The 22,731-nt window shown below is 42.0% G+C and overlaps 1 protein-coding gene across 2 annotated transcripts in view; it reads left to right on the top strand.

Annotated features, from left to right (window-relative positions):
* Positions 1 to 4,688: 4,688 nt before the first annotated feature.
* UBE3D (ubiquitin protein ligase E3D) overlaps positions 4,689 to 22,731 on the top strand; it is a 128,125-nt gene continuing 110,082 nt past the window's right edge. For both annotated transcript variants that reach the window (XM_065401736.1, XM_065401735.1), the window contains exons 1-5: positions 4,689 to 4,833; positions 6,385 to 6,581; positions 7,949 to 8,039; positions 17,659 to 17,890; positions 22,360 to 22,429. In XM_065401736.1, coding sequence (XP_065257808.1) covers positions 4,772 to 4,833; positions 6,385 to 6,581; positions 7,949 to 8,039; positions 17,659 to 17,890; positions 22,360 to 22,429 — 652 coding nt within the window. In that variant the 5' untranslated portion in view covers positions 4,689 to 4,771. The remainder of the gene's footprint in view (positions 4,834 to 6,384; positions 6,582 to 7,948; positions 8,040 to 17,658; positions 17,891 to 22,359; positions 22,430 to 22,731) is intronic.

Here is a 22,731-nt window from a genome sequence, read left to right as displayed (position 1 = left end):
ACAAAGTAAATGTCCTTGAGTAGTAATTGCAGAAGAGCCAATGTATCATGCATTTCTCCCCACCTTTTTCTAGCTACATTAAATTACTCCTGAGAGAATTCTGCGCCACTGCAGAATGCAGAGTTTTGCAGAATTCCTTGTTTCCCCAGCAGAATTTCTGGCTGCCACTAGAGGCCACTGGACTCTGCAGAGTCCAGCTTGCAGAGAGCGGAGTGCCCAGTCACATTCATTGACCCTCACTCTCCTGGGATGGGAGAGGGCCTGGGAGACCCAGCCAGCTCTGGCAAAGGGTGAGGAAGGGCAGGGCCTCAGCACGCAGGGCCGGCTCCAGGCACCAGGCACCCAAGCACATGCTTGGGGCGGCACCTGGTAAGGGGCGGCGGGGGGGAGCGCGGTGCGGCATTCTGCGGGGGGGGGGGGCTCCGGCGGCGCGGCGCTCGGCGGGGGGGCGGTGCGGGCGCAGCGCTGGGGGGGGTTCCGGCGGCGCTCGGCGGGCTCCAGCGGCGCGGCGCTCGGCGGGGGGGCGGCGGGGGGGGCGGGGGGGGGTTCCGGCGGCGCGGCGCTCGGCGGGGGGGGCGGCGCGGGGCACGGCACTTGGGGGGGTTCCGGCGGCGCTTGGCGGGGGGGCGGTCTCCGGCGGCGCGGCGCTCGGCGGGGGGGGCGGCACAGAGTGCGGCGCTCGGGGGGGGGGGTTCCGGCGGCGCTCGGCGGGGGGGCGGTCTCCAGCGGCGCGGCGCTCGGCGGGGGGGGCGGCACGGAGCGCGGCGCTCGGGGGGGGGGGTGTTCTGGCGGCGCTCGGCAGGGGGGCGGGCTCCGGCGGCGCGGCGCTCGTGGGGGGGGCTCGGGGGCGGCACTTTTTTTTGCTGCTTGGGGCAGCAAAAAAGTTAGAGCCGGCCCTGTCAGCACGCCATGTACCCGGGTGTGACAGTAAAGAAGCTGGGGGGAGTAAAGGCTCTGGGAGTGCTGGTGTCTGGGCTGGGGACTACACCATGGCTGAGCTCGCGGGGGGGAAGGGGGAGGCTGGTGTATGGGGGCTGCCCCACGGCTGGGCTCTGGGGCTGCCCCACGACTGGCCTCGGGGGGGTGGCAGCTGGTGTCTGGGGGGTTCCCCATGGCTGGACTTTGTGGGGAAGAGGAGGATGGTGGTTTCTGGGCCAGGGGCTACCCCATGGCTCTGCTCTGGGGGGGAAAGGGGTGTGGGTATCTGGGCTGGGTGGTGCCCAAATAAAATATGCAGAATTTTGCAGAATTTTAAAATATTGTGCACAGATTTTTTAATATTTTGGTGCAGAATTCCCCCAGGAGTAACATTATAAATAAGGCAACATTTTAGTCATGGGTATTTTTAGTAAAAGTCATGGACAGGTCACAGGCAGTAAACAAAAATTCACAGCCCGTGACCTGTCCATGACTTTTATTATATACCCCTAACTAAAACTTGGGCAGGGAGCTGCAGGTGCTCTGGGGGATGTGGTCCAGGTGCTGGTGCTGGGGGAAACGGGTTGGCAGCAGCGTGCGGCCCAGGACTCCCACTGGTGCTGGGGTGGGAGGGTTGGTGGGCCTGGCAGGGGCTCCCTATCCGGCTCCACATGTCCCTGCAGCTCTGAGGTGGAAGAGGGGTCAGGGGGCTCTGCACGCTGCTCCCGCCACAAGCGCCGGCTGCGAACCTCCCATTGGCCGGAAACTGCAGCCAATGGGAGCTGCAGGGGCGGAGCCTGCAGGTGAGGGCAGTGCGCAGAGCCCCCTGGCCTCTCCACCTAGGAGAAGCTGCAGGGCCATGCCAGTGGGAGCTGGGGAGTCCCCCACCCTGAGGTAAGCCCTCCCCTAGCCCTGAGCCCCCTCCCAAACACCCAAACTGCTGCTGCTGCTGGTCACTGAAGAAGTCACAGAGGTCACAGAAAGTCACGGAATGCGTGACTTCCGTGACCTCCATGACAGTCTCACAGCCTTAATTATAAATTCTTTGTTGCTGACTCTCTCTTTTTGTGTGAATGTCCAGCACCTACCACAGTGGGGCCCTAATCTTGGTTGGGGCCTCTAGGCAGTAAACAACAATTGTAACAATAAATAATGTGGAAATATATGTGTTAGTGCATGTTAGTTGTGTAACATGAATACATGTGTGTATCTGTGCATGGGAGTCAGTTTCTAGAGATTTATGTATATGGGTATATAGACGGGTGTGGATGTCTGTGGTTGTGCTTTATGGATTTGTATTTGGGCTTCAGGAGTGGGCCTTTAATGGACCCATTGCAGATGTGATAATGTGTAGTCCTAATTCCATATGTGAAATAAATAACACATAAAATTACCATATAGGCATTTCTGAAATAAAAATTATATTTCTTGGTCTATCATTTCCACAAATTACCACCATTGACAAATGTGAACTGTACTCCATTCACTCATAGATGGAACAGAATCGTTGCACTAATGTTGCATTATACAAAACATTTATACGGGTGATGTGACATGAACAAATCAGGTTTTGTACTTGTCAGACATTGCTCTTGGCAAGTCATTAAGAAAATAGAGCTGAGAGTGGTGAAGATTCTGATTTCCCTTTTGGATTACCCATTATCCCCTGAGAAAATAAAACAGAGCCCCAATTTTGTTTCATGGTTTTAGGTTAAAGAAAAACAGTTACATTGCCATCTTATTTCCCAATATTCTGTTTTACAAATTATATTCTTACTAGCTGTCAACTCACCTGCATTTGAAGTTAAATTCACTTTGACCTACTCACCCTTTTTATCATTCATCCATTTTGGAGAGCAACACAGGCATATGTATATGGCATGGGTGAAACAAATACTGGAATACTGTGTCCGTTTCTGGCATCTACATTTTAAATAGGATGTTGAAAACTTGGAGAGGGTGTAGAAGAGAGCCACAAAGATAATTTGAGGACTATAGAAAATGCCTTACCATGAGAGGCTTAAAGAGCTCAGTATGTTTAGTTTATCAAAAAGAAGACTGAGACATAATTACGGTGTAGAAGTGTCTTCATCGGGAAACAATGTCAGATAAAAGGGCTCCTTAATTTAGCAGAGAAAGGCTAACAAGAACTAATGTCGGGAAGCTGAAGCTAGAAAAAAATCAAATTAGAAAGAAGGCACACATTTTTATCAGTGAGAGCGATTAACAATTGGAACAAATGACCATGGGAAGAGGTGGATTCTCCATCTCATGTGGTCTTTAAATTGAGACTAGATGCATTTCTGGAAGATATGCTTTAGCCAAACATAAGCTATTTAACAAGTTATTGGGCTCAATGCATGCATACTGGGGCGAAATGTAACGGCCTGTGATATAGAGGAGGTTAGAATTAGTCTCAGTCTCTATAAAATTATTGCTGGGATTGAAATGGAGCAGAGTGAGGACTATTGCTTTGATCCTGCAAGTACTTATGCATGTGAATAACTTTACACGTGTGAGTAGTCCCATTCAATTCAGTGGAACTACATACATATGTAAAGATATTTATGTTCATTTATTTGCTGGATTGAAAGAGAGAAGCTGGAGAGAAAGAGAGAACACTGAAGATGAATATTGGAGAAGAAAGTAAAATCACAAAAGGAAAGAGGATTTTTAAAAAGAGTATTTTAAAGAAAATCAAATGTAAAAAGAAATAAAAGTAGCTTCTGGGGGGAGGGAAGACAAACAAACTAGAGGAAGTTAAAACATAGGGCCCAATACTAAGCCCATCGACTTCAGAGGGAGCAGGACTCAGCCCACAGGCAGGCTTCTAGATATAGAAAAGAGAAAGAAATGCAGTAATAGGAACTTTAAGAAAAACACCACATATGCAAGATTTGCATAAAATAATGAGTGGGCTACACTGTTTAGGCAAAGAAGAAACTTCCCTTCCTTTTCCCTCCAATGTCCTTAAAAACAAATTGGGATTTAATTGCAGGTTTCAGAGTAGCAGCCGTGTTAGTCTGTATCCGCAAAAAGAACAGGAGTACTTGTGGCACTTTAGAGACTAACAAATTTATTAGAGCATAAGCTTTCGTGGGCTACAGCATCCGAAGAAGTGGGCTGTAGCCCACGAAAGCTTATGCTCTAATAAATTTGTTAGTCTCTAAGGTGCCAAAAGTACTCCTGTTCTTTTTGGGATTTAATTGTTATTATAAAACATTTCTCCAGCGCTGTAAAATTACATGGGGCATTATAAACACAAGTTTAATCCCTTCTTTCCTGAGCAGGGTCATTGGGGATACTCAGGTGAAGAAGCACTTCTTAGCCCAGCAGTGAATATGTTCTGGTCTTGCAGGAGGTGGGTAACTGGCAGAACTCAAAGCTGGCTACTGGGAGCAAGAACAGCTCTCTCTGTTACTGGTAGGGTGACCAGACAGCAAATGTGAAAAATTGGGTCAGGGGTGAGGGGATTAATAGGAGCCTATATAAGAAAAAGACACAGAAATTGGGACTGTCCCTATAAAATCGGGACATCTGGTCACCCTAGTTACTGGGATGGGATAGCGCGGCACTCCCCAGAAGCAAGTCCGCTTTGTGGGAGGCTCTTATCTCTGTGCGGTGTGCATGGCGGGCACTGCAGTTCCAGAGGGCGCTGTTGGGGCGGCAGGGAGGGCGGCACAAGCATGCTCTGCTCTTGTTCCTTCTTCGCTGAAAAAGCTTCCTGGGCTGGGTTCAGACAGTCCCCTCTCCACGTGGGTTCACCGGCGGGCAGCTTGACCGGGAGTAGCCTGGGCGTTCCATAGCCCCGTAACATCAGGGGTCCGGGCAGAGAGCTTCGGGCGGCGCGCACATGGAGGAGTCAGTTTTCCTGGAGATCAGGCGGAGGATGCAGAGCGGGCTGCTGATTATCCGGTATTGCTGAGGAGCGGCTGTGTCCGCTTCCCTCTCCCTGCGCGGGGCCGAGCCCCTTACCTTGCTGCCTAGTTGTGCCTGCTCAGGAGCTCCTGCTCACGGGGCTTTTGGAGGCACTGTGGGGACAGCGCATCTGCAAGCCTGGCTCTTGTGGCGGCTGGAGTTCTGGGGTCATTCAGGTGCAACCGCTTGGGTGACAAGAACGTGCCCCCCCCCCCAACTTTTACTGTTCTGTTGGCATTTTGATGCACCCAAGGCTCCTTGTGTTGCTTGACAGGTGGTTACCTAAGCACAGTCCTTCACCATTCCCCTTGTGCGTGTAGTCGCTATCCCAGCACCGCGTAATCTCACTAAGTAGTCCTAGTTTCTAATTTTACTCTTAATGTAATTTCTAATCTTAAAAATCATTACATATCAATTGAAAAGCATTTAGATGGTGTTCCTCTATTTACTGAGGTATTTATCTGATTCTGTTTCATATATTCTTTGAATTCCAAACTTAATTGCGCAAATAAACCTGTTTGCCCGGCTTCCCCTCCCTCAACAAATACATAAGTAACTTTCAACAATAACATTTGCAAATGCGTCAAAATCTATTATGTGGGCACTGTACATGATTTGTGAAGTTCAATATCTTGACTGCAGAAATCAGCAAAATGCATTCCATATGTAATAAAAAGTGAAAAAATGTGGATGAAAATGAATATCATACTACTTACTATGAATCTTGGAAACAGTTGGCCCAGTGAATTTCAAAGGCACATCAAACCCATACAGAAAGTATTAAAAGTCACTTTTTCCTCTGTGATTTCTGCAAAATACTGTTTCCACATTTAAATGTGTTGGTTTCTTCTAATTAACAAAGGTCTGTTTTTCTGCCTCCCTGATAGTGTGGTCTGGGAACAGGCAACTATTAACATTAGGAACTGATATTTCCTCTTCTAGTTTTAATCTACTCTGAGGGTTCAGTGGGAATTATGAGTGCAAGGAATTCAGGTTCAGATACCTTGGACCCAGTTCTATCCACATGCAATTTGATGTTAATTTTGCTGGTGATTTAAATGGGAGAAAGACCGAACATTTTATTTATAATTATTGTGACCCCTTCCACATGATCTTTTAAACATGTAAACATCGTACTGTCTCTCATTTTTGTGTAATTTTGATATGTGGCTGGGATTTTTGACAGTTGAAACTATTTTTCCTGTCACATTTTGTTTCACGGTTTTAGGTTAAAGAAAAACAGTTACATTGCCATCTTATTTCCCAATAAATAAATCTTGTGTGTACTAATTTGGAGACAAATATTTGTGGATTGTAGAAAAGCATGCATTAATTTTTGGTTTTAATCCATATACATTTCTTAATGTTGGACTCAACAAATATTGCATCATCCACAGCCACAAAATTTAAATAAATAAAAGTCAGAAGCATTTCAACTTTGAGAAAATTTGTTTGTTTAAACAAGTCAACATTATGTATGACTAAACCCTCATTGTAAAGCTTTCTTTCTAACTGATATAAAAATTTATGTGTATTTTAAATCTCTAGTGAGCCAAAAGCAGGAAATTTGCCAGTGGATATTACAGTGGCTCCAGGATCATTAGAAATAAAAAGTTGTCAAGCCTGCAAGATGATCAGCTTTCCTGCAGAGGTCAGGATTGTTCCTTCTTCCTGTCGAGGACTACAGTATATAGTTGGAGATGGTTTACATGTGAGGCTGCAAGTTCAAGCAGATTCAAATACAAGTAAGGGTGACCAATTATTTTGTTTTCCTTTGATTTAGACACTGTATACCAAATTCCTTGAGAAGAAGAAAAGCAAGGCCATTGTTTAGAAAATATAATTTTTGTTTATGGATAATCTGAGACTTTTTACAAGTTATTTCGAACATAGAGAAAAACAAGGTGAGAAAATAACTAGGGCTGTCAAGCGATTAAACAATAATAGAATACTATGTATTTAAATATTTTGGGATGTTTTCTACATTTTCAAATATATTGATTTCAATTACAACACAGAATACAAAGTGTACAGTGCTCACTTTATATTTTTGATTACAAATATTTGCACTGTAAAAAACAAAAGAAATAGTATTTTTCAAATATTTGTAATTAAAATATAACGCGAGCACTGTACACATTGTATTCTGTGTTTTAATTGAAATCAATATATATGAAAATGTAGAAAACATCCCAAAATATTTAATACATTTCAGTTGGTATTCTGTTGTTTAACAGTGCAATTAATCGCGATAAATTTTTTTAATAGCGATTAATTTTTTTGAGTTAATCATGTGAGTTATCTGCAATTAATTGGCAGCCCTAATTTTTCACTATGGCAACTTAGGGCTCCAGTTTTAAAAATGTGGCATATGCTGGCTACTTCTGCAGTTCAAATTCATCTGTCCACAATGGTACACTTGTAGCTTTGTTTTGATTCAGTCATATTTATTGATTATTTTTAGTTCTCTGTTATAACTGGGAAAATATGCTGTCTGAACTGGCTTTAGTTGTAGTGTTTTCTCTTTGCTGGCCAGAAGAGGGTATTGCTATATTGGAAACTGTCATTTTTTGAGAGAGAGCATGTTTTGTTGCTATGTTATATACCTGTACTTGGTTGACAGTTTAGACTATTGCTTCCCCCCTCCCCCCCAAATATCTAGTGTGGTAAGTTAAGGGAGGCACCATCACACAGCAAAGCCAGAGATCAGTAGAGCTTACATTAACAGGGTTCAAATTAAATCTTATCTAAATGTAACTTTACAAGGATCCTCTTGACCCTGACACAACTTCAGCCTCTCCAACATGAAGCTTGTAAAACCGTTAAAAATGACCATTCAAATACAGCGTGTATTCATTACAGTAAATGCTAGATGCTGTGAATATGGGTCTTCCTTCAGCTCTGCTTGCCTGTTCTCTTCTTGTAAGCAAGCAGGATGTTGAAGTGTACAAAGAATTTGGTGTGTGGAATGTCAATATTTTTCTTCTTGCTTGTAGTAGTTAGAATCTCAGCTTTCTGGAGCTAATGAGTGGATACCCAGGTTTTTTATGTGCAAATTTATGTAGATTCAACAGGAACTTGATGTTTATTATGTCCTCTTTAATATCTATAGAATTAATTTCAACTTTGAGTGAAAGTCTGAAGGCAAAGAAGAGTTGCACCTTTTACTGTCAATCTTGTGGTGAAATCATAATAAAAGAACGGTAAGAAATAGTTTTATGTTTTATATTAATAAATGCTGCATAACGTAAGAACATAAAAACGGCCATACTGGGTCAGACCAAAGGTCCAGCAAGCCCAGTATCCTGTTTTCCGACAGTGGCCAGTGCCAAGTGCTTCAGAGGGAATGAACAGAACAGGTAATCATCAAGTGGTCCATCTCCTGTCACCCATTCCCAGCTTCTTGCAAACAGAGGCTAGGGACACCATTCCTGCCCATCCTGGCTAATAGGCATTGATGGACCTAGTCTCCATGAATTTATCTAGTTCTTTTTTGAATCCTGTTATAGTCTTGGCCTTTACAACATCCTCTGGCAAGGAGTTCCACAGGTTGACTGTGCGTTGTGTGAAGAAATACTTCCATTTGTTTGTTTTAAATCTGCTGCCGATTAATTTCATTTGGTGACCTCTAGTTCTTGTGTTATCAGAAGGAGTAAATAGTACTTCCTTATTTACTTTCTCCACACCAGTCAAGATTTTATAGTCCTCTATCATATCCCCCTTTAGTTGTCTCTTTTCCAAGCTGAAAAGTCCCAGTCTTATTAATCTCTCCTCATATGGAAGCTGTTCCATACCCCTAATAATTTTTGTTGTCCTTTTCTGTACATTTTCCAGTTCCTATATATCTTTTTTTTTTTTTTTTTTTTTGAGACGAGGCAACCACATCTGCGCAGTATGCAAGATGTGAGCGTACCATGGATTTATATAGAGGCAATATGATATTTTCTGTCTTATTATCTATCCCTTTCCTAATGTTTCCTAATATTCTGTTAGGAGTGGTTGCTATTCGTGTTACTCATGCACTAAGATGGACAGGTTAAAAGTCATATTTTTAAAAGCCTCCTCACCTGTTACTCATGTACACCAGAGATTGTTAAAAGTGAAATTATCTGAAACAAATCTTTCATCATTTACACTATTTGTTTACTTTTGGAATGTCACTCAAAGTGGAAAATAACAAGAGACTAGGGGAGACAATGTGTTTCAGTGGTTAGGGCACTGGACAGGAATTTAGGAGATCTGGGTTCCTTTCCTGGCTCCGCACTGTAGCAGACAAGTCATTTCGTCTGTCTGTCTGCCTCAGACTCCCCATCTGTGGAATGAGGATGATGAGTCTTATTCTCTTCTGTGTTTTGAGGTATAGGGCTTTTTATCCATAGATAAGAGGTAAGTGTATTTATTAGTCAGTTTCCTTTTCTGGTTGTCCTACACTAACAAAGCACTTCAGTATGTTGTATTGCAAATACTGCAGGGAAAGTTTAAGTCAAAGAGATTGTTTGTTTAAGAAATGTTAATGATTATTAATTAATTATAGCTTTAGGAGCACTTTTTTAATATAAATGTATACATGTTTTTGTATTCTTCTGCATTTCGGGAATCCTGTTTGATTCTGCTCATTCTGTCCTATAAATTCTCCCTTGTCAACAAGTTGTACTTATAGTGTGACCAACCAGAGTAGGTGTTGGTGGAAAGCTACCTTTTGTCTCCCAGGGAAAGGGTAAAATTAGCACTTTGCCCTTAAAGTTATAGAGTCATAATAAAGAAGTATAATACAATTTTTCTGAAGAGATTTTCTGTATTGGTTAGTGTGCTTCTGTGGAACCCCATGTGCTGAGCACTCTCTACTACAGGACTTGAGGAAGCTTGGCACGTGGAGGATGGGGCCTGTGCCCAGTAACATCTGTAGCTGTTAGGACACTCTCTCCCATTCCCCCTGTTCCCAAGATTTCAAAATCCTAGATCCGAACTCCTCCAAACTTGGGAAAGTCAATATCTCGAGCTGAACTTTTTATTGGACTCCTACTGCTAAATGGGCCAAATCGGCTTCCCAGATTTGAGCAGCCCTGAACCTTCAGAAGTGTGTAAGCTGTACCTGAACTTTGTGTGTCTGCCTTATCTCTCTCTCTTACAAAGTCTGCAGATTGACCGTGAATTTTAGTGCAGAGTTGCTGGGTTGTCTAGCTGTTGTGATGAGCAATTTGACAGCTTCAGCTGAACATGTGCACATTCTAACAGACGTACTTGCTATCTCTTAGGATCTGTGTCACTCCTAATATTCAAATTGGCAATTCAAATGTAATCCGTTTCTATTATATTGCCATCAGCTGTACTGATTTATGACTTACTCGAGTGTAACCAAATGATGATTCCATGGCTATTCCTTATGAAGTGTTTTAGCAGCTAATTTGTGTTTTATTTTTATATATTTAAAGAATGACCAGAACTTGTTAAGTTCCTGTCAGTAGTATTTGTGATATTTTCAGTTGAATGCTATCAGAGGCATTTCCATCCCCAAATAAACATTGTTTCAAATTTTAATTTATTTACTATATGAATGGATACTGCACTCTTCTCCACGCCTGAGCACACAGAAGATCAAATTGGAATAAAAGGGTGAAGTGTGTGGGGCGTGGCAGTGGCTCTCCACCATGCTTTTCTCCTTTCAGGAAGCCTCTGGTGCTTGGTTTGGCTACAGAGATCTGGAAGGTATGACAGGATGGAGCAGGGTAGCTGCCACTGTATCTGGTGTTCTCCTTTCCCACACTGCCTCATTTCCAAGCTGAAGTCAGTATTGTAGTTAATGCTGTTAGAAACAACATTAGTTCCCTCTGGCTTTGGCATCACCAGAGAGAGGGGTAGCGTATGACAGATAGCTTGTGATAACATAGATGTTGGGGGGGGAAGAAGGTTGCAGAGATGTGTGGAGGGCAGGTTTTCCTTGCAGATGATCAGAGATCCACTGGGTTAGAGCCTGATTCTTTCCATAAGTCTCATGGCTCTCCAGAGATACAGAATCATGCCCTCTGCCCCTTCCATACTACCCAATGTAGGGAAGATTGTCAGATTTTCCATGGCCTGAAAGCTGCAGAGATTTCAGGATGCTTTTTTCTTTCGTACTGATTATACTGTAGAAGAGGAGGTTATAGACAAAAGGTACGCCTTTCAGGGCTTTGCTTCTGTCATTCAGTAGCTTTCAGAGAGTAGAGCAGAATGTAACTTAAATTAATTTTCATGAATTATCTTTTAAGGAGATTGCCCTTTCCATTAGGCCAAAAAATTATTTTTGCTACACAAGTGGTTTATATGTGCATTGAAAAATCAAATGCAGAATAGAGTGTTTTTTTAATTATTGCATTACATTTACTGTTATGACTGAATTCCCAAGTTTTATGTGTAGAGCAAACATCTGACTACTTAATTTATGTTAAAGAAAGGTATCAAGTATCAGAGGGGTAGCCGTGTTAGTCTGAATCTGTAAAAAGCAACAGAGGGTCCTGTGGCACCTTTAAGACTAACAGAAGTATTGGAGCATAAGCTTTCGTGGGTGAATGCCAACTTCATCAGACGCAAGTAATGGAAATTTCCAGAGGCAGGTATAAATCAGTATGGAGATAACGAGGTTAGTTCAATCAGGGAGGGTGAGGTGCTCTGCTAGTAGTTGAGGTGTGAACACCAAGGGAGGAGAAACTGCTTCTGTAGTTGGATAGCCATTCACAGTCTTTGTTTAATCCTGAACTGATGGTGTCAAATTTGCAAATGAACTGGAGCTCAGCAGTTTCTCTTTGGAGTCTGGTCCTGAAGTTTTTTTGCTGTAAGATGGCTACCTTTACATCTGCTATTGTGTGGCCAGGGAGGTTGAAGTATTCTCCTACAGGCTTTTGTATATTGCCATTCCTGATATCTGACTTGTGTCCATTTATCCTCTTGCGTAGTGACTGTCCAGTTTGGCCAATGTACATAGCAGAGGGGCATTGCTGGCACATGATGGTGTGTATATATATAACATTGGTGGATGTGCAGGTGAATGAGCCAGTGATGTTGTAGCTGATCTGGTTAGGTCCTGTGATGGTGTTGCTGGTGTAGATATGTGGGCAGAGTTGGCATCGAGGTTTGTTGCATGGGTTGGTTCCTGAGTTAGGGTTGTTATGGTGCGGTGCGTGGTTGCTGGTGAGAATATGCTTAAGGTTGGCGGGTTGTCTGTGGGCGAGGACTGGCCTGCCTCCCAAGGTCTGTGAAAGTGAGGAATCATTGTCCAGGATGGGTTGTAGATCACTGATGATGCGTTGGAGAGGTTTAAGCTGAGGACTGTAGGTGATGGCCAGTGGGGTTCTGTTGGTTTCTTTTTTGGGCCTGTCTTGTAGCAGGAGGCTTCTGGGTACACGTCTGGCTCTGTTGATTTGTTTCTTTATTTCCTTGTGTGGGTATCGTAGTTTTGAGAATGCTTGGTGAAGATCTTGTAGGTGTTGGTCTCTGTCTGAGGGGTTGGAGCAGATGCGGTTGTACCTCAGCGCTTGGCTGTAGACGATGGATCGTGTGGTGTGTCCGGGGTGAAAGCTGGAGGCATGAAGGTAGGCGTAGCGGTCGGTGGGTTTTCGGTATAGGGTGGTGTTAACGTGGCCATCGCTTATTTGTACTGTGGTGTCTAGGAAGTGGACCTCCCGTGTAGATTGGTCCAGGCTGATGTTGATGGTGGGGTGGAAGCTGTTGAAATCATGGTGGAATTCTTCCAGGGTCTCCTTCCCATGGGTCCAGATGATGAAGATGTCATCAATGTAGTGTAGGTAGAGAAGGGGCGTGAGTGGACGAGAGCTGAGGAAGCGTTGTTCCGGGTCAGCCATAAAAATGTTGGCATATTGTGGGGCCATGCGGGTGCCTATGGCGGTGCCACTGGTCTGGAGGTATATATTGTCACCAAATTTGAAATAATTGTGCGTGAGGATAAAGTCACAGAGCTCAGCAACCAGTTGTGCTGTGTCATCATCAGGGATACTGTTCCTGACAGCTTTTATTCCATCTGTGTGTGGGATGTTTGTGTAGAGAGCCTCTACATCCATGGTGGCTAGGATGGTGTTTTCTGGGAGGTCACCAATGCATTGTAGTTTTCTCAGGAAATCAGTGGTGTCACGGAGATAGCTGGGAGTGCTGGTGGCGTAGGGTCTGAGTAGGGAGGCCACATATCCAGACAGTCCTTCAGTGAGAGTGCCAATGCCCGAGATGATGGGGTGTCCAGGATTTCCAGGTTTGTGGATCTTGGGTAGTAGATAGAATAACCCCGGTCGGGGTTCTAAGGGTACGTTGATTTGTTCCTGTGTTAGTGTAGGGAGTGTCCTGAGTAGATGGTGCAGTTTCTTAGTGTATTCCTCAGTGGGATCTGAGGAAAGTAGCCTGTAGAATTTGGTATTGGAGAGTTGTCTGGCAGCCTCCTTCTGGTAGTCAGACCTGTTCATGATGACAACAGCACCTCCTTTATCAGCCTCTTTGATAATGTCAGGGTGGTTTCTGAGGCTGTGGATGGCATTGCATTCTGCACGACTTAGGTTATGAGGCAAGCGATGTTGTTTTTCCACAATTTCTGCCTGTGCACGTCGGCGGAAGCATTCTATGTATAGGTCCAGACTGTCATTTCGACCCTCAGGAGGAGTCCATGTGTTCTTCTTCTTCCTCTGTTGTTGCGTCGGATGAAGTGGGCATTCACCCACGAAAGCTTATGCTCCAATACTTCTGTTAGTCTTAAAGGTGCCACAGGACCCTCTGTTGCTTTTTAAAGAAAGGTATATTATTCTAAATTCAATGAGGGTTTTGGGGCGGGGTAATCTACATAAAGTCATACAATTTTATTTTTAAATTTTATAATGCAAATAGATTTTCAATAGAGAGGATTTTAATGTATACTTTCTAAAAATAATGTTAATGTTGGACTGCAGTTTTGGGGTATTATATAAATTAAAAGAGAGAAGAAAATCTGAAACAGAGTCTTCTTCCAATATAGGACCCTGTGTGGGTAGAGCCTTACAATAGCGTGGGGTCCCATTGAGGGACTGGACCCCTAATAAGCCCATGTTGTTGTATTAGATCAGCTTGAGTGAATCATTGCTCAATACAATTCAAACTCTTCTAAAACTGAACTAGTGCTGCATTAATTTGATGTCATTTATCCAGTTCTAGAGACAGATAAGGGCCCAGATCCTGGCTTCCCATTGACAGATGTACAAGGCCCAAAATGTAATAGAAAAGCTGTATTTCTGCATAGGATGGCCAAGCCAAGGGGGTAGATGGTCTGTTTAGGAGGGCTCTGCAGCCCCCCATATGAGGCAAGCTGTGGCAATGCTGCAGCTGCTATTGTTATGTAAGGCTGTGTGGGGTACTTGGTGGAGACTAAAGGTCTCTGTCTGGCAAGGCAAGGTGGGGGCTCTGGACTGCAGGTGCAGATCAGACATTGACAGGTGCCAGTTTACAGCAGGCTTTGTTGGTTTATGTTACATAATGCTTGAAGAAAACCAATATAATTGTTAAATACAACTCTAGTTGCTGTAAAGCAAAGAACACCATGTAGTAATAGGAGTGGATGGATTTGAGAGCAGTAAGGAAGATTGGATAAGGCATTTGACAAGCCCCAAAATAACTGGTTAGTTGACGGAACAAATATTGGTTGAATATTATGAGATAATGTCAAAAGTGATCAAATATTTTAAAGCACTAATTTATTAGAACAGTAATAAAACAGTAAGACTTGATGGTCTCCAGTAGGCTTAGTCTTAGAAAGGTACTTATGCCTAATTAAAAAAAAAAAGTTACTTAAAGTTATTTTAACTCAGAAAAATGCCAAACACAATAAAATGAAGTTCTAAAAAATGAAAGAATGGAAGTATGATGCAATCAATAAAGTAGGCCGCTGTGTGCATCAAGGCATTCGTGCTGGAACATTTGACAGTTTTTGACTATGGTCAAATAATAGGTGGTCAATTGACTGGCTTGCCAAGCCTTGTCATAGCTACACTACAGAATTTGTAAGGATAGCTGTGTGAGGGGTTGGAACCCCCCTTTCGGGGTGCCACAAGACGTGCTGGGGTCCCACTGAGCCCACCTGTCCCAGCAGCCTGTGTTTCCCTTAATCTGTGTTGATGTGACAGGTTCTCAAGCCCCTTTCCAGCATACACACAGGTAGGGACACACCCAGCTGTAGAATCACATAGAGCCTGCGATCAGTTCTCTGTGGGAGGTCTCAGCTAAGGGATTGCCCAGCACTCACGTGCTCACCTCCTTTGATATGTAAACCCATAATAATATTGTCTTGCGCTGTATAGAGAGATCTGCACAGCGCAAGCTCATAAAAATCACCCCCCCTTCAATGTGGAGGGAGATATGCACAGCTTCTGCTCCTCCCCCCCCCCCCCCCCCCCGAGTTATGAGTTGCACAAACTGGGTTTTGGTATAAACAAGAAATACATTTATTAACTACAAAAGGAAAATTTTAAGTGATAATAAGGGATAGGAAACAGAACAAAGCAGATTACCTTAGTAAATAAACAAAAACTGCAAACTGAGCTTAACACACTAGATACGTAGGATATAAATTACCAAATTGTCACCCTGAGTGATAAACAGGCTGGCAGATTCTTAAGGCACAAGTTGCTTTGGCTTTCCCAGGTTTTCATACATAGGCTAAAAATCCTTCTAGCCTGGGACCATGACGTCCCACAGTTCAGTCTTTGTTCCTTAGGTGTGTTGTTGCAGGGAGAGTGAGGTCCCCTCATAATGTCATTTCCCCCCTTTTATATCTTCTCCCCACTTGCTGGAAAGCTCTTTTGCTGTGACCTGGGTCAAATAGTTCCCATTGTGTAGTGCTATCTCTGAGAGGTTTCTATTGTACACAGTTTCTGGGGTAATCCTTGTGCTTGTGTGCATTTCCTCAATAAGCCATTAACATTGTTTGGCCTTTTTACTCTCGTACCCAAAAGGCTGCCTGTGGATGTTTTCAACCTCAAGACATGTTTCAGCAACACTACATATGTGTTATTTGTTACTTCAGATACAACAATAGCACATACAATCCAATGAGGTATTACTGTCTGGCAGATCAATACTTTTAGAATAACACCTCACAAGGCATAATTTGTATAAGACATCCTAATTACATGACAGTGGTGAATGTTGGGGTGTCAGGGTGTCACAAGCTGACCTTTAAATAGATTTTTTAAATATATTTCAACTCTCATCTGCAGACAGTATTGATTTTGATAAGGTGCTAACACAATCTGAAATCTATTGTGTTATCTAGAAAGAAGGAAACCTATGAAATATTTCACTTCTGCACAAGAATACAGAAGGCACAAGAAGGTACCCAGGAAAGTATTGGCCTCTTAAGAGACCTCCTGATGGGAGACATGGTGGTGGTGGACTGCAGCGATGGGAAAATATGTGAGCGTCTGCTCAGAGATTGTGAGCTAACTTTAGAAAAAAAATATACATTTGCAAAGTGGTAAAGCAGGCAAAATTGCAAATGCAGGCTTTAAGTAAGGAGACAAGAAACTGTACATAGAAGGCAGCAGAAAGAGAAAGATAGGCATGAGAGGAAAACACACAAGGAAGCTCAAAGAATGGCCTCAAAATCTTGCAACAAACAGCCTAGAGAATGACATGGGATGTGTGGAAGTAACTGTGCATCTAGCCATTGTCCAGCATTTGGGCAAAAGTGTAGAATTTGCTTCACTGTAAATGAGTGAAGGAATCCACTGAGAGCGCTGTGCACTTAAGAAGAACAACACATCTGTGGGACTAGAGGAACATATCTGGGGAACTGTAGTCAGGCTTAGGAGGTTGTGGGTAATATGACCATTTAAAAACAAAAAGATGTTATGAAACATTTTTCTGTATGTATGTTTGGATTATATTGGTTTAAGGAGTAACTACTGTATTTCAAATATTTGACTTTTTATTAAAGTAGGCATAAAAGCATGCACTGAGGAGGAATAAGAGAAGAGTTACTGTTTAAAAAAATAGAATTTAACTTTTGCTTTTCATAGGCCAGATGTTCAAACAGAAACTGTATGCAAGAAAATAGTGTGTAAGTGTTTCAGACAAATGGAATTGTTCCTGTATAGCTGTGTGTGTGTGTTCTGGCTTTGAGGCATCATGAAATATAGTAAGGTGTTTTGAGGCATGTGTGACTTCTGTAAATTAAATTTGAGTCTAACTTCAGGTTGCATTATCCAGTGCAAGTAAAAGCACTATAGCATTTTTTATTTTGTTTGCTTTGTTTTGCTTCAAAGTCTGATTGCCTCCCTGTGAGCATGGAAGGCCTTCAGAATGCATAACTGACCTTGGTGAGTGTATACTGCAGAGAGACCTGTATTGATGTTGCATGGACGTCTGATGTAAAAGAGAGAGATGAGAACTTTAAAGAGAATTTTTTAAAATGCTCATTATTATGTTTTTCATGACTATAACTTGATGTATTTTATTTTTATCTCATTGTTCACTTCACTAGTTGTCAATGCCAATTTCTGTAGTATAATCGCTGGAGATCAGGCTGAGCCTGAGTCTTTCCACCTGTTGGGCATGATGTAAGATTCACCTGTTTATGCAGCCATTTCCCAAATAATCTTGTCATGAGTTGCTGCCATTGCCTTCTCAGAATTCATCCAATGGGCTTCAACATCTATAAGTATGTACCTTTTACTGAAGGAGGGAAGGCCAGCTCTTTCTTTTTGGGGGAATCTCATGTTTGCTTGTTTTTTTGCAGTGTGTTCAGACCCATTGATGACAGGTGCCTTAGAAATGCTTGTAATAGATTGAAATATCTTGTTTTCTTTCCTCTATTAGGACATTTCTCCGAGTTCTTCCCCTACCAAGTGAAAACTGGAGTGCTTTGGTTGAGGAGTGGTGCTGCCACCCCAATCCCTTTGCCAACAGTGCTCTTCACCCTCAGAATAACGACTGTTTTCTTGGACACACTTACTTTCTGGTGAATTCAGGAAGTGAGTCACATGTGCCTGGGACTGAAATAGTCCATTCAGAGACTGAACATTCTGCTTCTGAGAGGGGCCCTACCTTGGTAAAGTATTTTGTTTTAATAAATCTCAAAGTGTGACTTTTTAATTATTTTTTTAATTTTATTTTGGGGAGTGGACATTTCTGTGAAAGATCTTTATGAAATTCGGGGCTTGTAGAGTTGTTGACATCTGTTGTCTAGGAACCAGACTAAATTCTAGCATTTTCACAGCAATTGCTCCTAATCTTAATATCACCTAGGTACACAAGAAATGATTCAGAAACCTCTTCCTTGAAACACACTTGGAATCATTGTAAAAATACTGTTCAGAGAACCTAGTACTTGCAAAGAAGACCGAGTAAAGCAAATGGGATTTCATATTGTCAGACAGCGAAGAAGCAAAATCTTTGGATCACCCTTGATTAGACTGAAATGGAAACAGTGGTCTGTTGCTACAGGCTTTGTATAATCAGATGGGTAGTTAATTAAAACTGTACCTGTGATGTGATAGGAAGATGTCAATCAAAGAATAGCAAAATAAAACCCCAAAGCTAAGAATGGGTGGAATCGAAGGGTAACTACATTTGCTGAAACTTTGCTGGACACTAAGAAGTAAATATGAACAAAACAGTTTGGCTATACAAGAACTTGTCAAAATCAGGATGTGGTTTGGGTCCAGATATAATATTTATTTATGCCCCCACAATGCAAGGGGGCGAGGGTTAGAGATGCAAAGATGGACCCATGTTTTGGGAATATCTTTGTCCCACCACTTTGTCGTGGTTCTGATGCAAAAGCTGCACTTGCCTGGCAAATACTGCCTTCAAGTAACTTACTGGGCTTGTTAGGCTAGGATTAAACAGGCTGAGCCGCTCAGTAAGTCGCAGTATGAATTCCACGCACTGCTGGTCTCAGTCTCTGCCTCTTCCCATGGTTGAATGAACACCTTCTATGCCCTCTTCTGGGTTTCTTGAGATGCTAGGTGATTCATTAGCTGAAATTTCTCTCTGAACAAAGAGTAAGCTCAGTCTGTTCAGCATGGCTCTATATTTAGAAAATATTGCTGAAATAGTTGTGATTCCAAGAGAGTTAGGGCAGTACAAGCCCCTTCTCCCACATCCTTTGGACTTTCAAATCTCCCACAAGCAACTGCTTTCACAGGGAATGCAAGGGGGACTGTGAGAGAGGGTAGCCAGGTGAGGGGTGCAGCTGAAGCACTTGCAGGTGTAGACATTGGGCAGCTGCACCCGAAACAAAATGGCTCATTTAGATGCACCGCACTACTGCTATTTAGACCAGTGTAGTCCGACCAGCTCCATTAGAAATGAGACAAGTCTTCAGTGAAGAGGCACCCGAAGATTTTTTTGAATGTGATGAATCTCCATATTCACTTCCTAAAAATTGCCTTGATATCAAGATTTCTTACTTGGTTGTTTGAAAACCCTTGTATCGCACTTGCACTGAAATTCTAATTTCTACACATTGATTTCTAGCATCAGTCAGTTACCAATCAAATGAGCACAACTTTAAGATCAAGCAGAAACTGGACTAATCAGGGAAAAATTCATATTGAAATACAAAATTCTTCCATAATCTAGAGAAAGTTATAGAAAGTTACAGACAACACAGATTGCTGTTGGCACAAATGTTCTCATTTTATAGTATATTCATGCAGTCTGCACTAGTATGAAAGTTCCTTTTTAATTGCATAACAGTTATTGGAGAGTGTTTGCCCGTGACCAAAACAGTAGTAGGAATATAGCAGAGATACTTAAACAATCCTCTGCAGCCTCCTGTGGGACAGAGAACAAAATGTTCTCTATTGCTCACATTTTAGTCTAACGATGTAACACGGATTTTAAATGTCACATGGTCACACAGCATCCTAATAGTATCTCTTGGGGAAAATATTTTCCCTAAGACAATATCAAGGATCCTTAGAAATAGAAACACACACAAAAAATATTAGGAGAGGATCCGCCTCCATCTGCAGATTGCCAGCAGCTGCAAGTTGTCACATAGATATATTGATTTAATTAGTCTGGCTAAAAGTATCATCCTTTTTCTTCAAGCAGTGATACCACTGAGTTCTCAGTGTTTTTAGGTACCATACTGCACAATTCTCAGCCACTGCATGTAACTTTTAGCAGAAAAAGCACTCAAATAGTAGTTATCTGAGGAATACTGTGCTTATAGCTCCCCAACCTGCCTTCATTTATTGGGTGTTAAGAAACCCAGTCTCCTTACTCCCTGTCAGGAAGAAGAAAAGAAAGAAAGTTAGTTCTACTCTACAACTTTTGGGGGAGAGTAAGGGGCAGGAGTTGGGAAAGGGGACGAACTGTGCATCTGTCTTTATTGGCTCCAACTCCAGTACAATGAGATCCACATTTCTCACGTAATTTATCCTGTTAAGGCTGTAAAAAGTCAGCAGAGGCTAGAGAATTACTACCCTTGTGTTCCCACTAGAATCTTGGTCGGTGTTTCCTGCCTCAGTTGAAGTTTGCAGTATAGACTGCCTCCTCAGTTTCCTAATCATAGGAAATAGGAAGTAGCCGTCTTCCCTGAGGGCAGCGGTGATTCAGTCGCATTAGAAACAAGAGCATTCTTACTAGGGGCAGCTTCACCTTCACCTGGCAAGTAGAATTCTCAAATGTACAGCGTTTGAGCTGAATCAGGTTCCCATCTCTGCCCAAATATTGTTTAGTCTATGGGAAGATACACAGAGCTGGGAGCCAGGAGATCATGAATTCAGATCTCATCTATACCACACACACTTTATATTTCTGTGCAGTCCTACCTTTGGACTCAGGGCAATCCCATTTCACTAATAAATTACCTGAGGGATTGCATAAGGTTCCTTTTAGCAGAGCTAGGAGTAGAACCCACATCTCTAATATTCCCAAATTGATACATTTTTAAGACCAGAATGGACCACTATAATTATCTAGTCTGATCTCCTGCACAACACAAGCTAAAGAATCTCACCCAGTAATTCTGGCATCAAACCCATAACTTGAGCTATAGCATATTTTTTAGATAAATATCCATTCTTGATTTAAAGTCTTCATGCGACAGACACAGGGTGGATTTTCTGTGTGAGTTGTTCCAATGGTTAATTACACTCACCCTTAAAAAATTTGTACTTTATTCCTAGCTTGAATTTATCTAGCTTCAGCTTTCAACCTTGGGATTTTGTTATGTCTTTTTCTGCTAGTTAAAGAGCTACTGTCAGAAATCTCTTCCCCATGTAGGTACTTGAAGACAGTGATCAAGTCATCTCTTAATCAAAGTAGATTGAGCTTCATAAGATATGTTTTCCAGACCATGAATCATTCTTGTAGCTTTTTTTTTGGAAGCCTTTCCAATTTTTCAACATCCTTTTTTTTTTTTTTTTTTTTTTTTTTTTTTTTTTTTTTTTTTTTGGAAGTATGGACTCCAGAACTCAACACAGTATTCCAGTAACTGTCTCACTAATGCTGTATACAGAGGTAATACCACTTCTCTACTCGTACTCAATATTTCTCTGCTTATACATGGAAGGATTATGTTCATGATCTTAGCTACAGCATAACCAACATGAGCTCCCAAGGTAATCTATCATTACCATTCAGTCCTTTTTTTGAAGTCACTGCATTCTAGAATACAGTCCCTAATCTTATACGTATTGCCTACATTCTTTGTTTCTAGATGTAATTATAATACAATCTAAGGTCATACCTTTACATCATACAATGAGGAAACATTCTTTAAAAAATGTTCTATTATGAGAAAAGATGATCTGTCATTTATGGTACAGTAGGCAGAAACACACAAATTACATTTGGTCATTTGTCATATGTTTTGGTGGCTTGTATCACACATGAAGGTTTTAAAGTTGAGAGGTACGCTGGCTTTAGTGAAAGGGTGGCTTCATTACAGTTGGAAACAATGGAAAATGATGACCATCTTTTATTGGTGACCATACAATAAATGGAAAAGCAGTTTTTTTCCCCCCACTAACTTGTTTTATTTATAATAACCGTAGGTGTTACTTTTCTGTGTAGGTACAAGTTAGTCAGGCTTCAATATGATTTTTCAAGTTGAAAGTTTGAAAAAGAAAACTTTACTAAGCCTATACAAATGCCCATGTGAAACATATTTGCTTCACATATACCCCAAATGAATAGGTATAATGCTGATTGTGTAGATACTAGATGCAAAAATCTTGCTAATGAAATAGTATGAATGAAGGTAAGTGTTGAGCTCAGTTATATTGTTTAAACAATATTCAATTTAAATATGAACTCTGGGTTTAATTTGTATAGTGTCATCAGTGTACTGTAAGATTTAAATCAAACACACAACTTCTAAGTAACTCAGAAAGTTTAGAAGGCTGCAGTGAATGAAATAGCCAAGACACATCTCTATGTACATAAACATTCTGAGGAGTGAAGTATAAAGTTCACTATTCACTCTGGAGAGTATGTTAAAATTATACATTCTTTTTCAGAAGAGTTGAATGACATTTAAATGACATTTCTCTTGTCCTACAGAAATCAAAAGAAAATGCTAGAGTAATTTGTAAGCGCTGCAAGGCAATGCTGGGAGAGACAGTATCATCAGGTATGGATTACACAAACAAAACCATACTTGGTTGGCTCATTCACTAAACACTAGAGGTTAAAAGTTCTGGAGAAAAATAATTTATCAATAGGATGCTGAGTTGATTCCTGTGGGTTCTTCTCTTTCACCTCTGAAAGGGTGAGATTGTTTCCACTGTCAAAACTATGAGGTTATTGGCCCCAGTAATTTATTTTGATCCTTGTTTATGTAGTGCATCTGGCCATATTGTTCTCTGTATTTTAACACTTAGCAAAATGAATGTTCCTTTTTATATGTTTGAACCATGCCGCTTGCTCTGTTAT

The sequence above is a fragment of the Emys orbicularis genome, chromosome 3 (genome assembly GCF_028017835.1).
Source record: "Emys orbicularis isolate rEmyOrb1 chromosome 3, rEmyOrb1.hap1, whole genome shotgun sequence".
NCBI lineage: Eukaryota > Metazoa > Chordata > Testudines > Emydidae > Emys > Emys orbicularis.
Note: the sequence above shows the minus strand (reverse complement) of the source record. Positions and strands in the feature narration are given on the sequence as shown.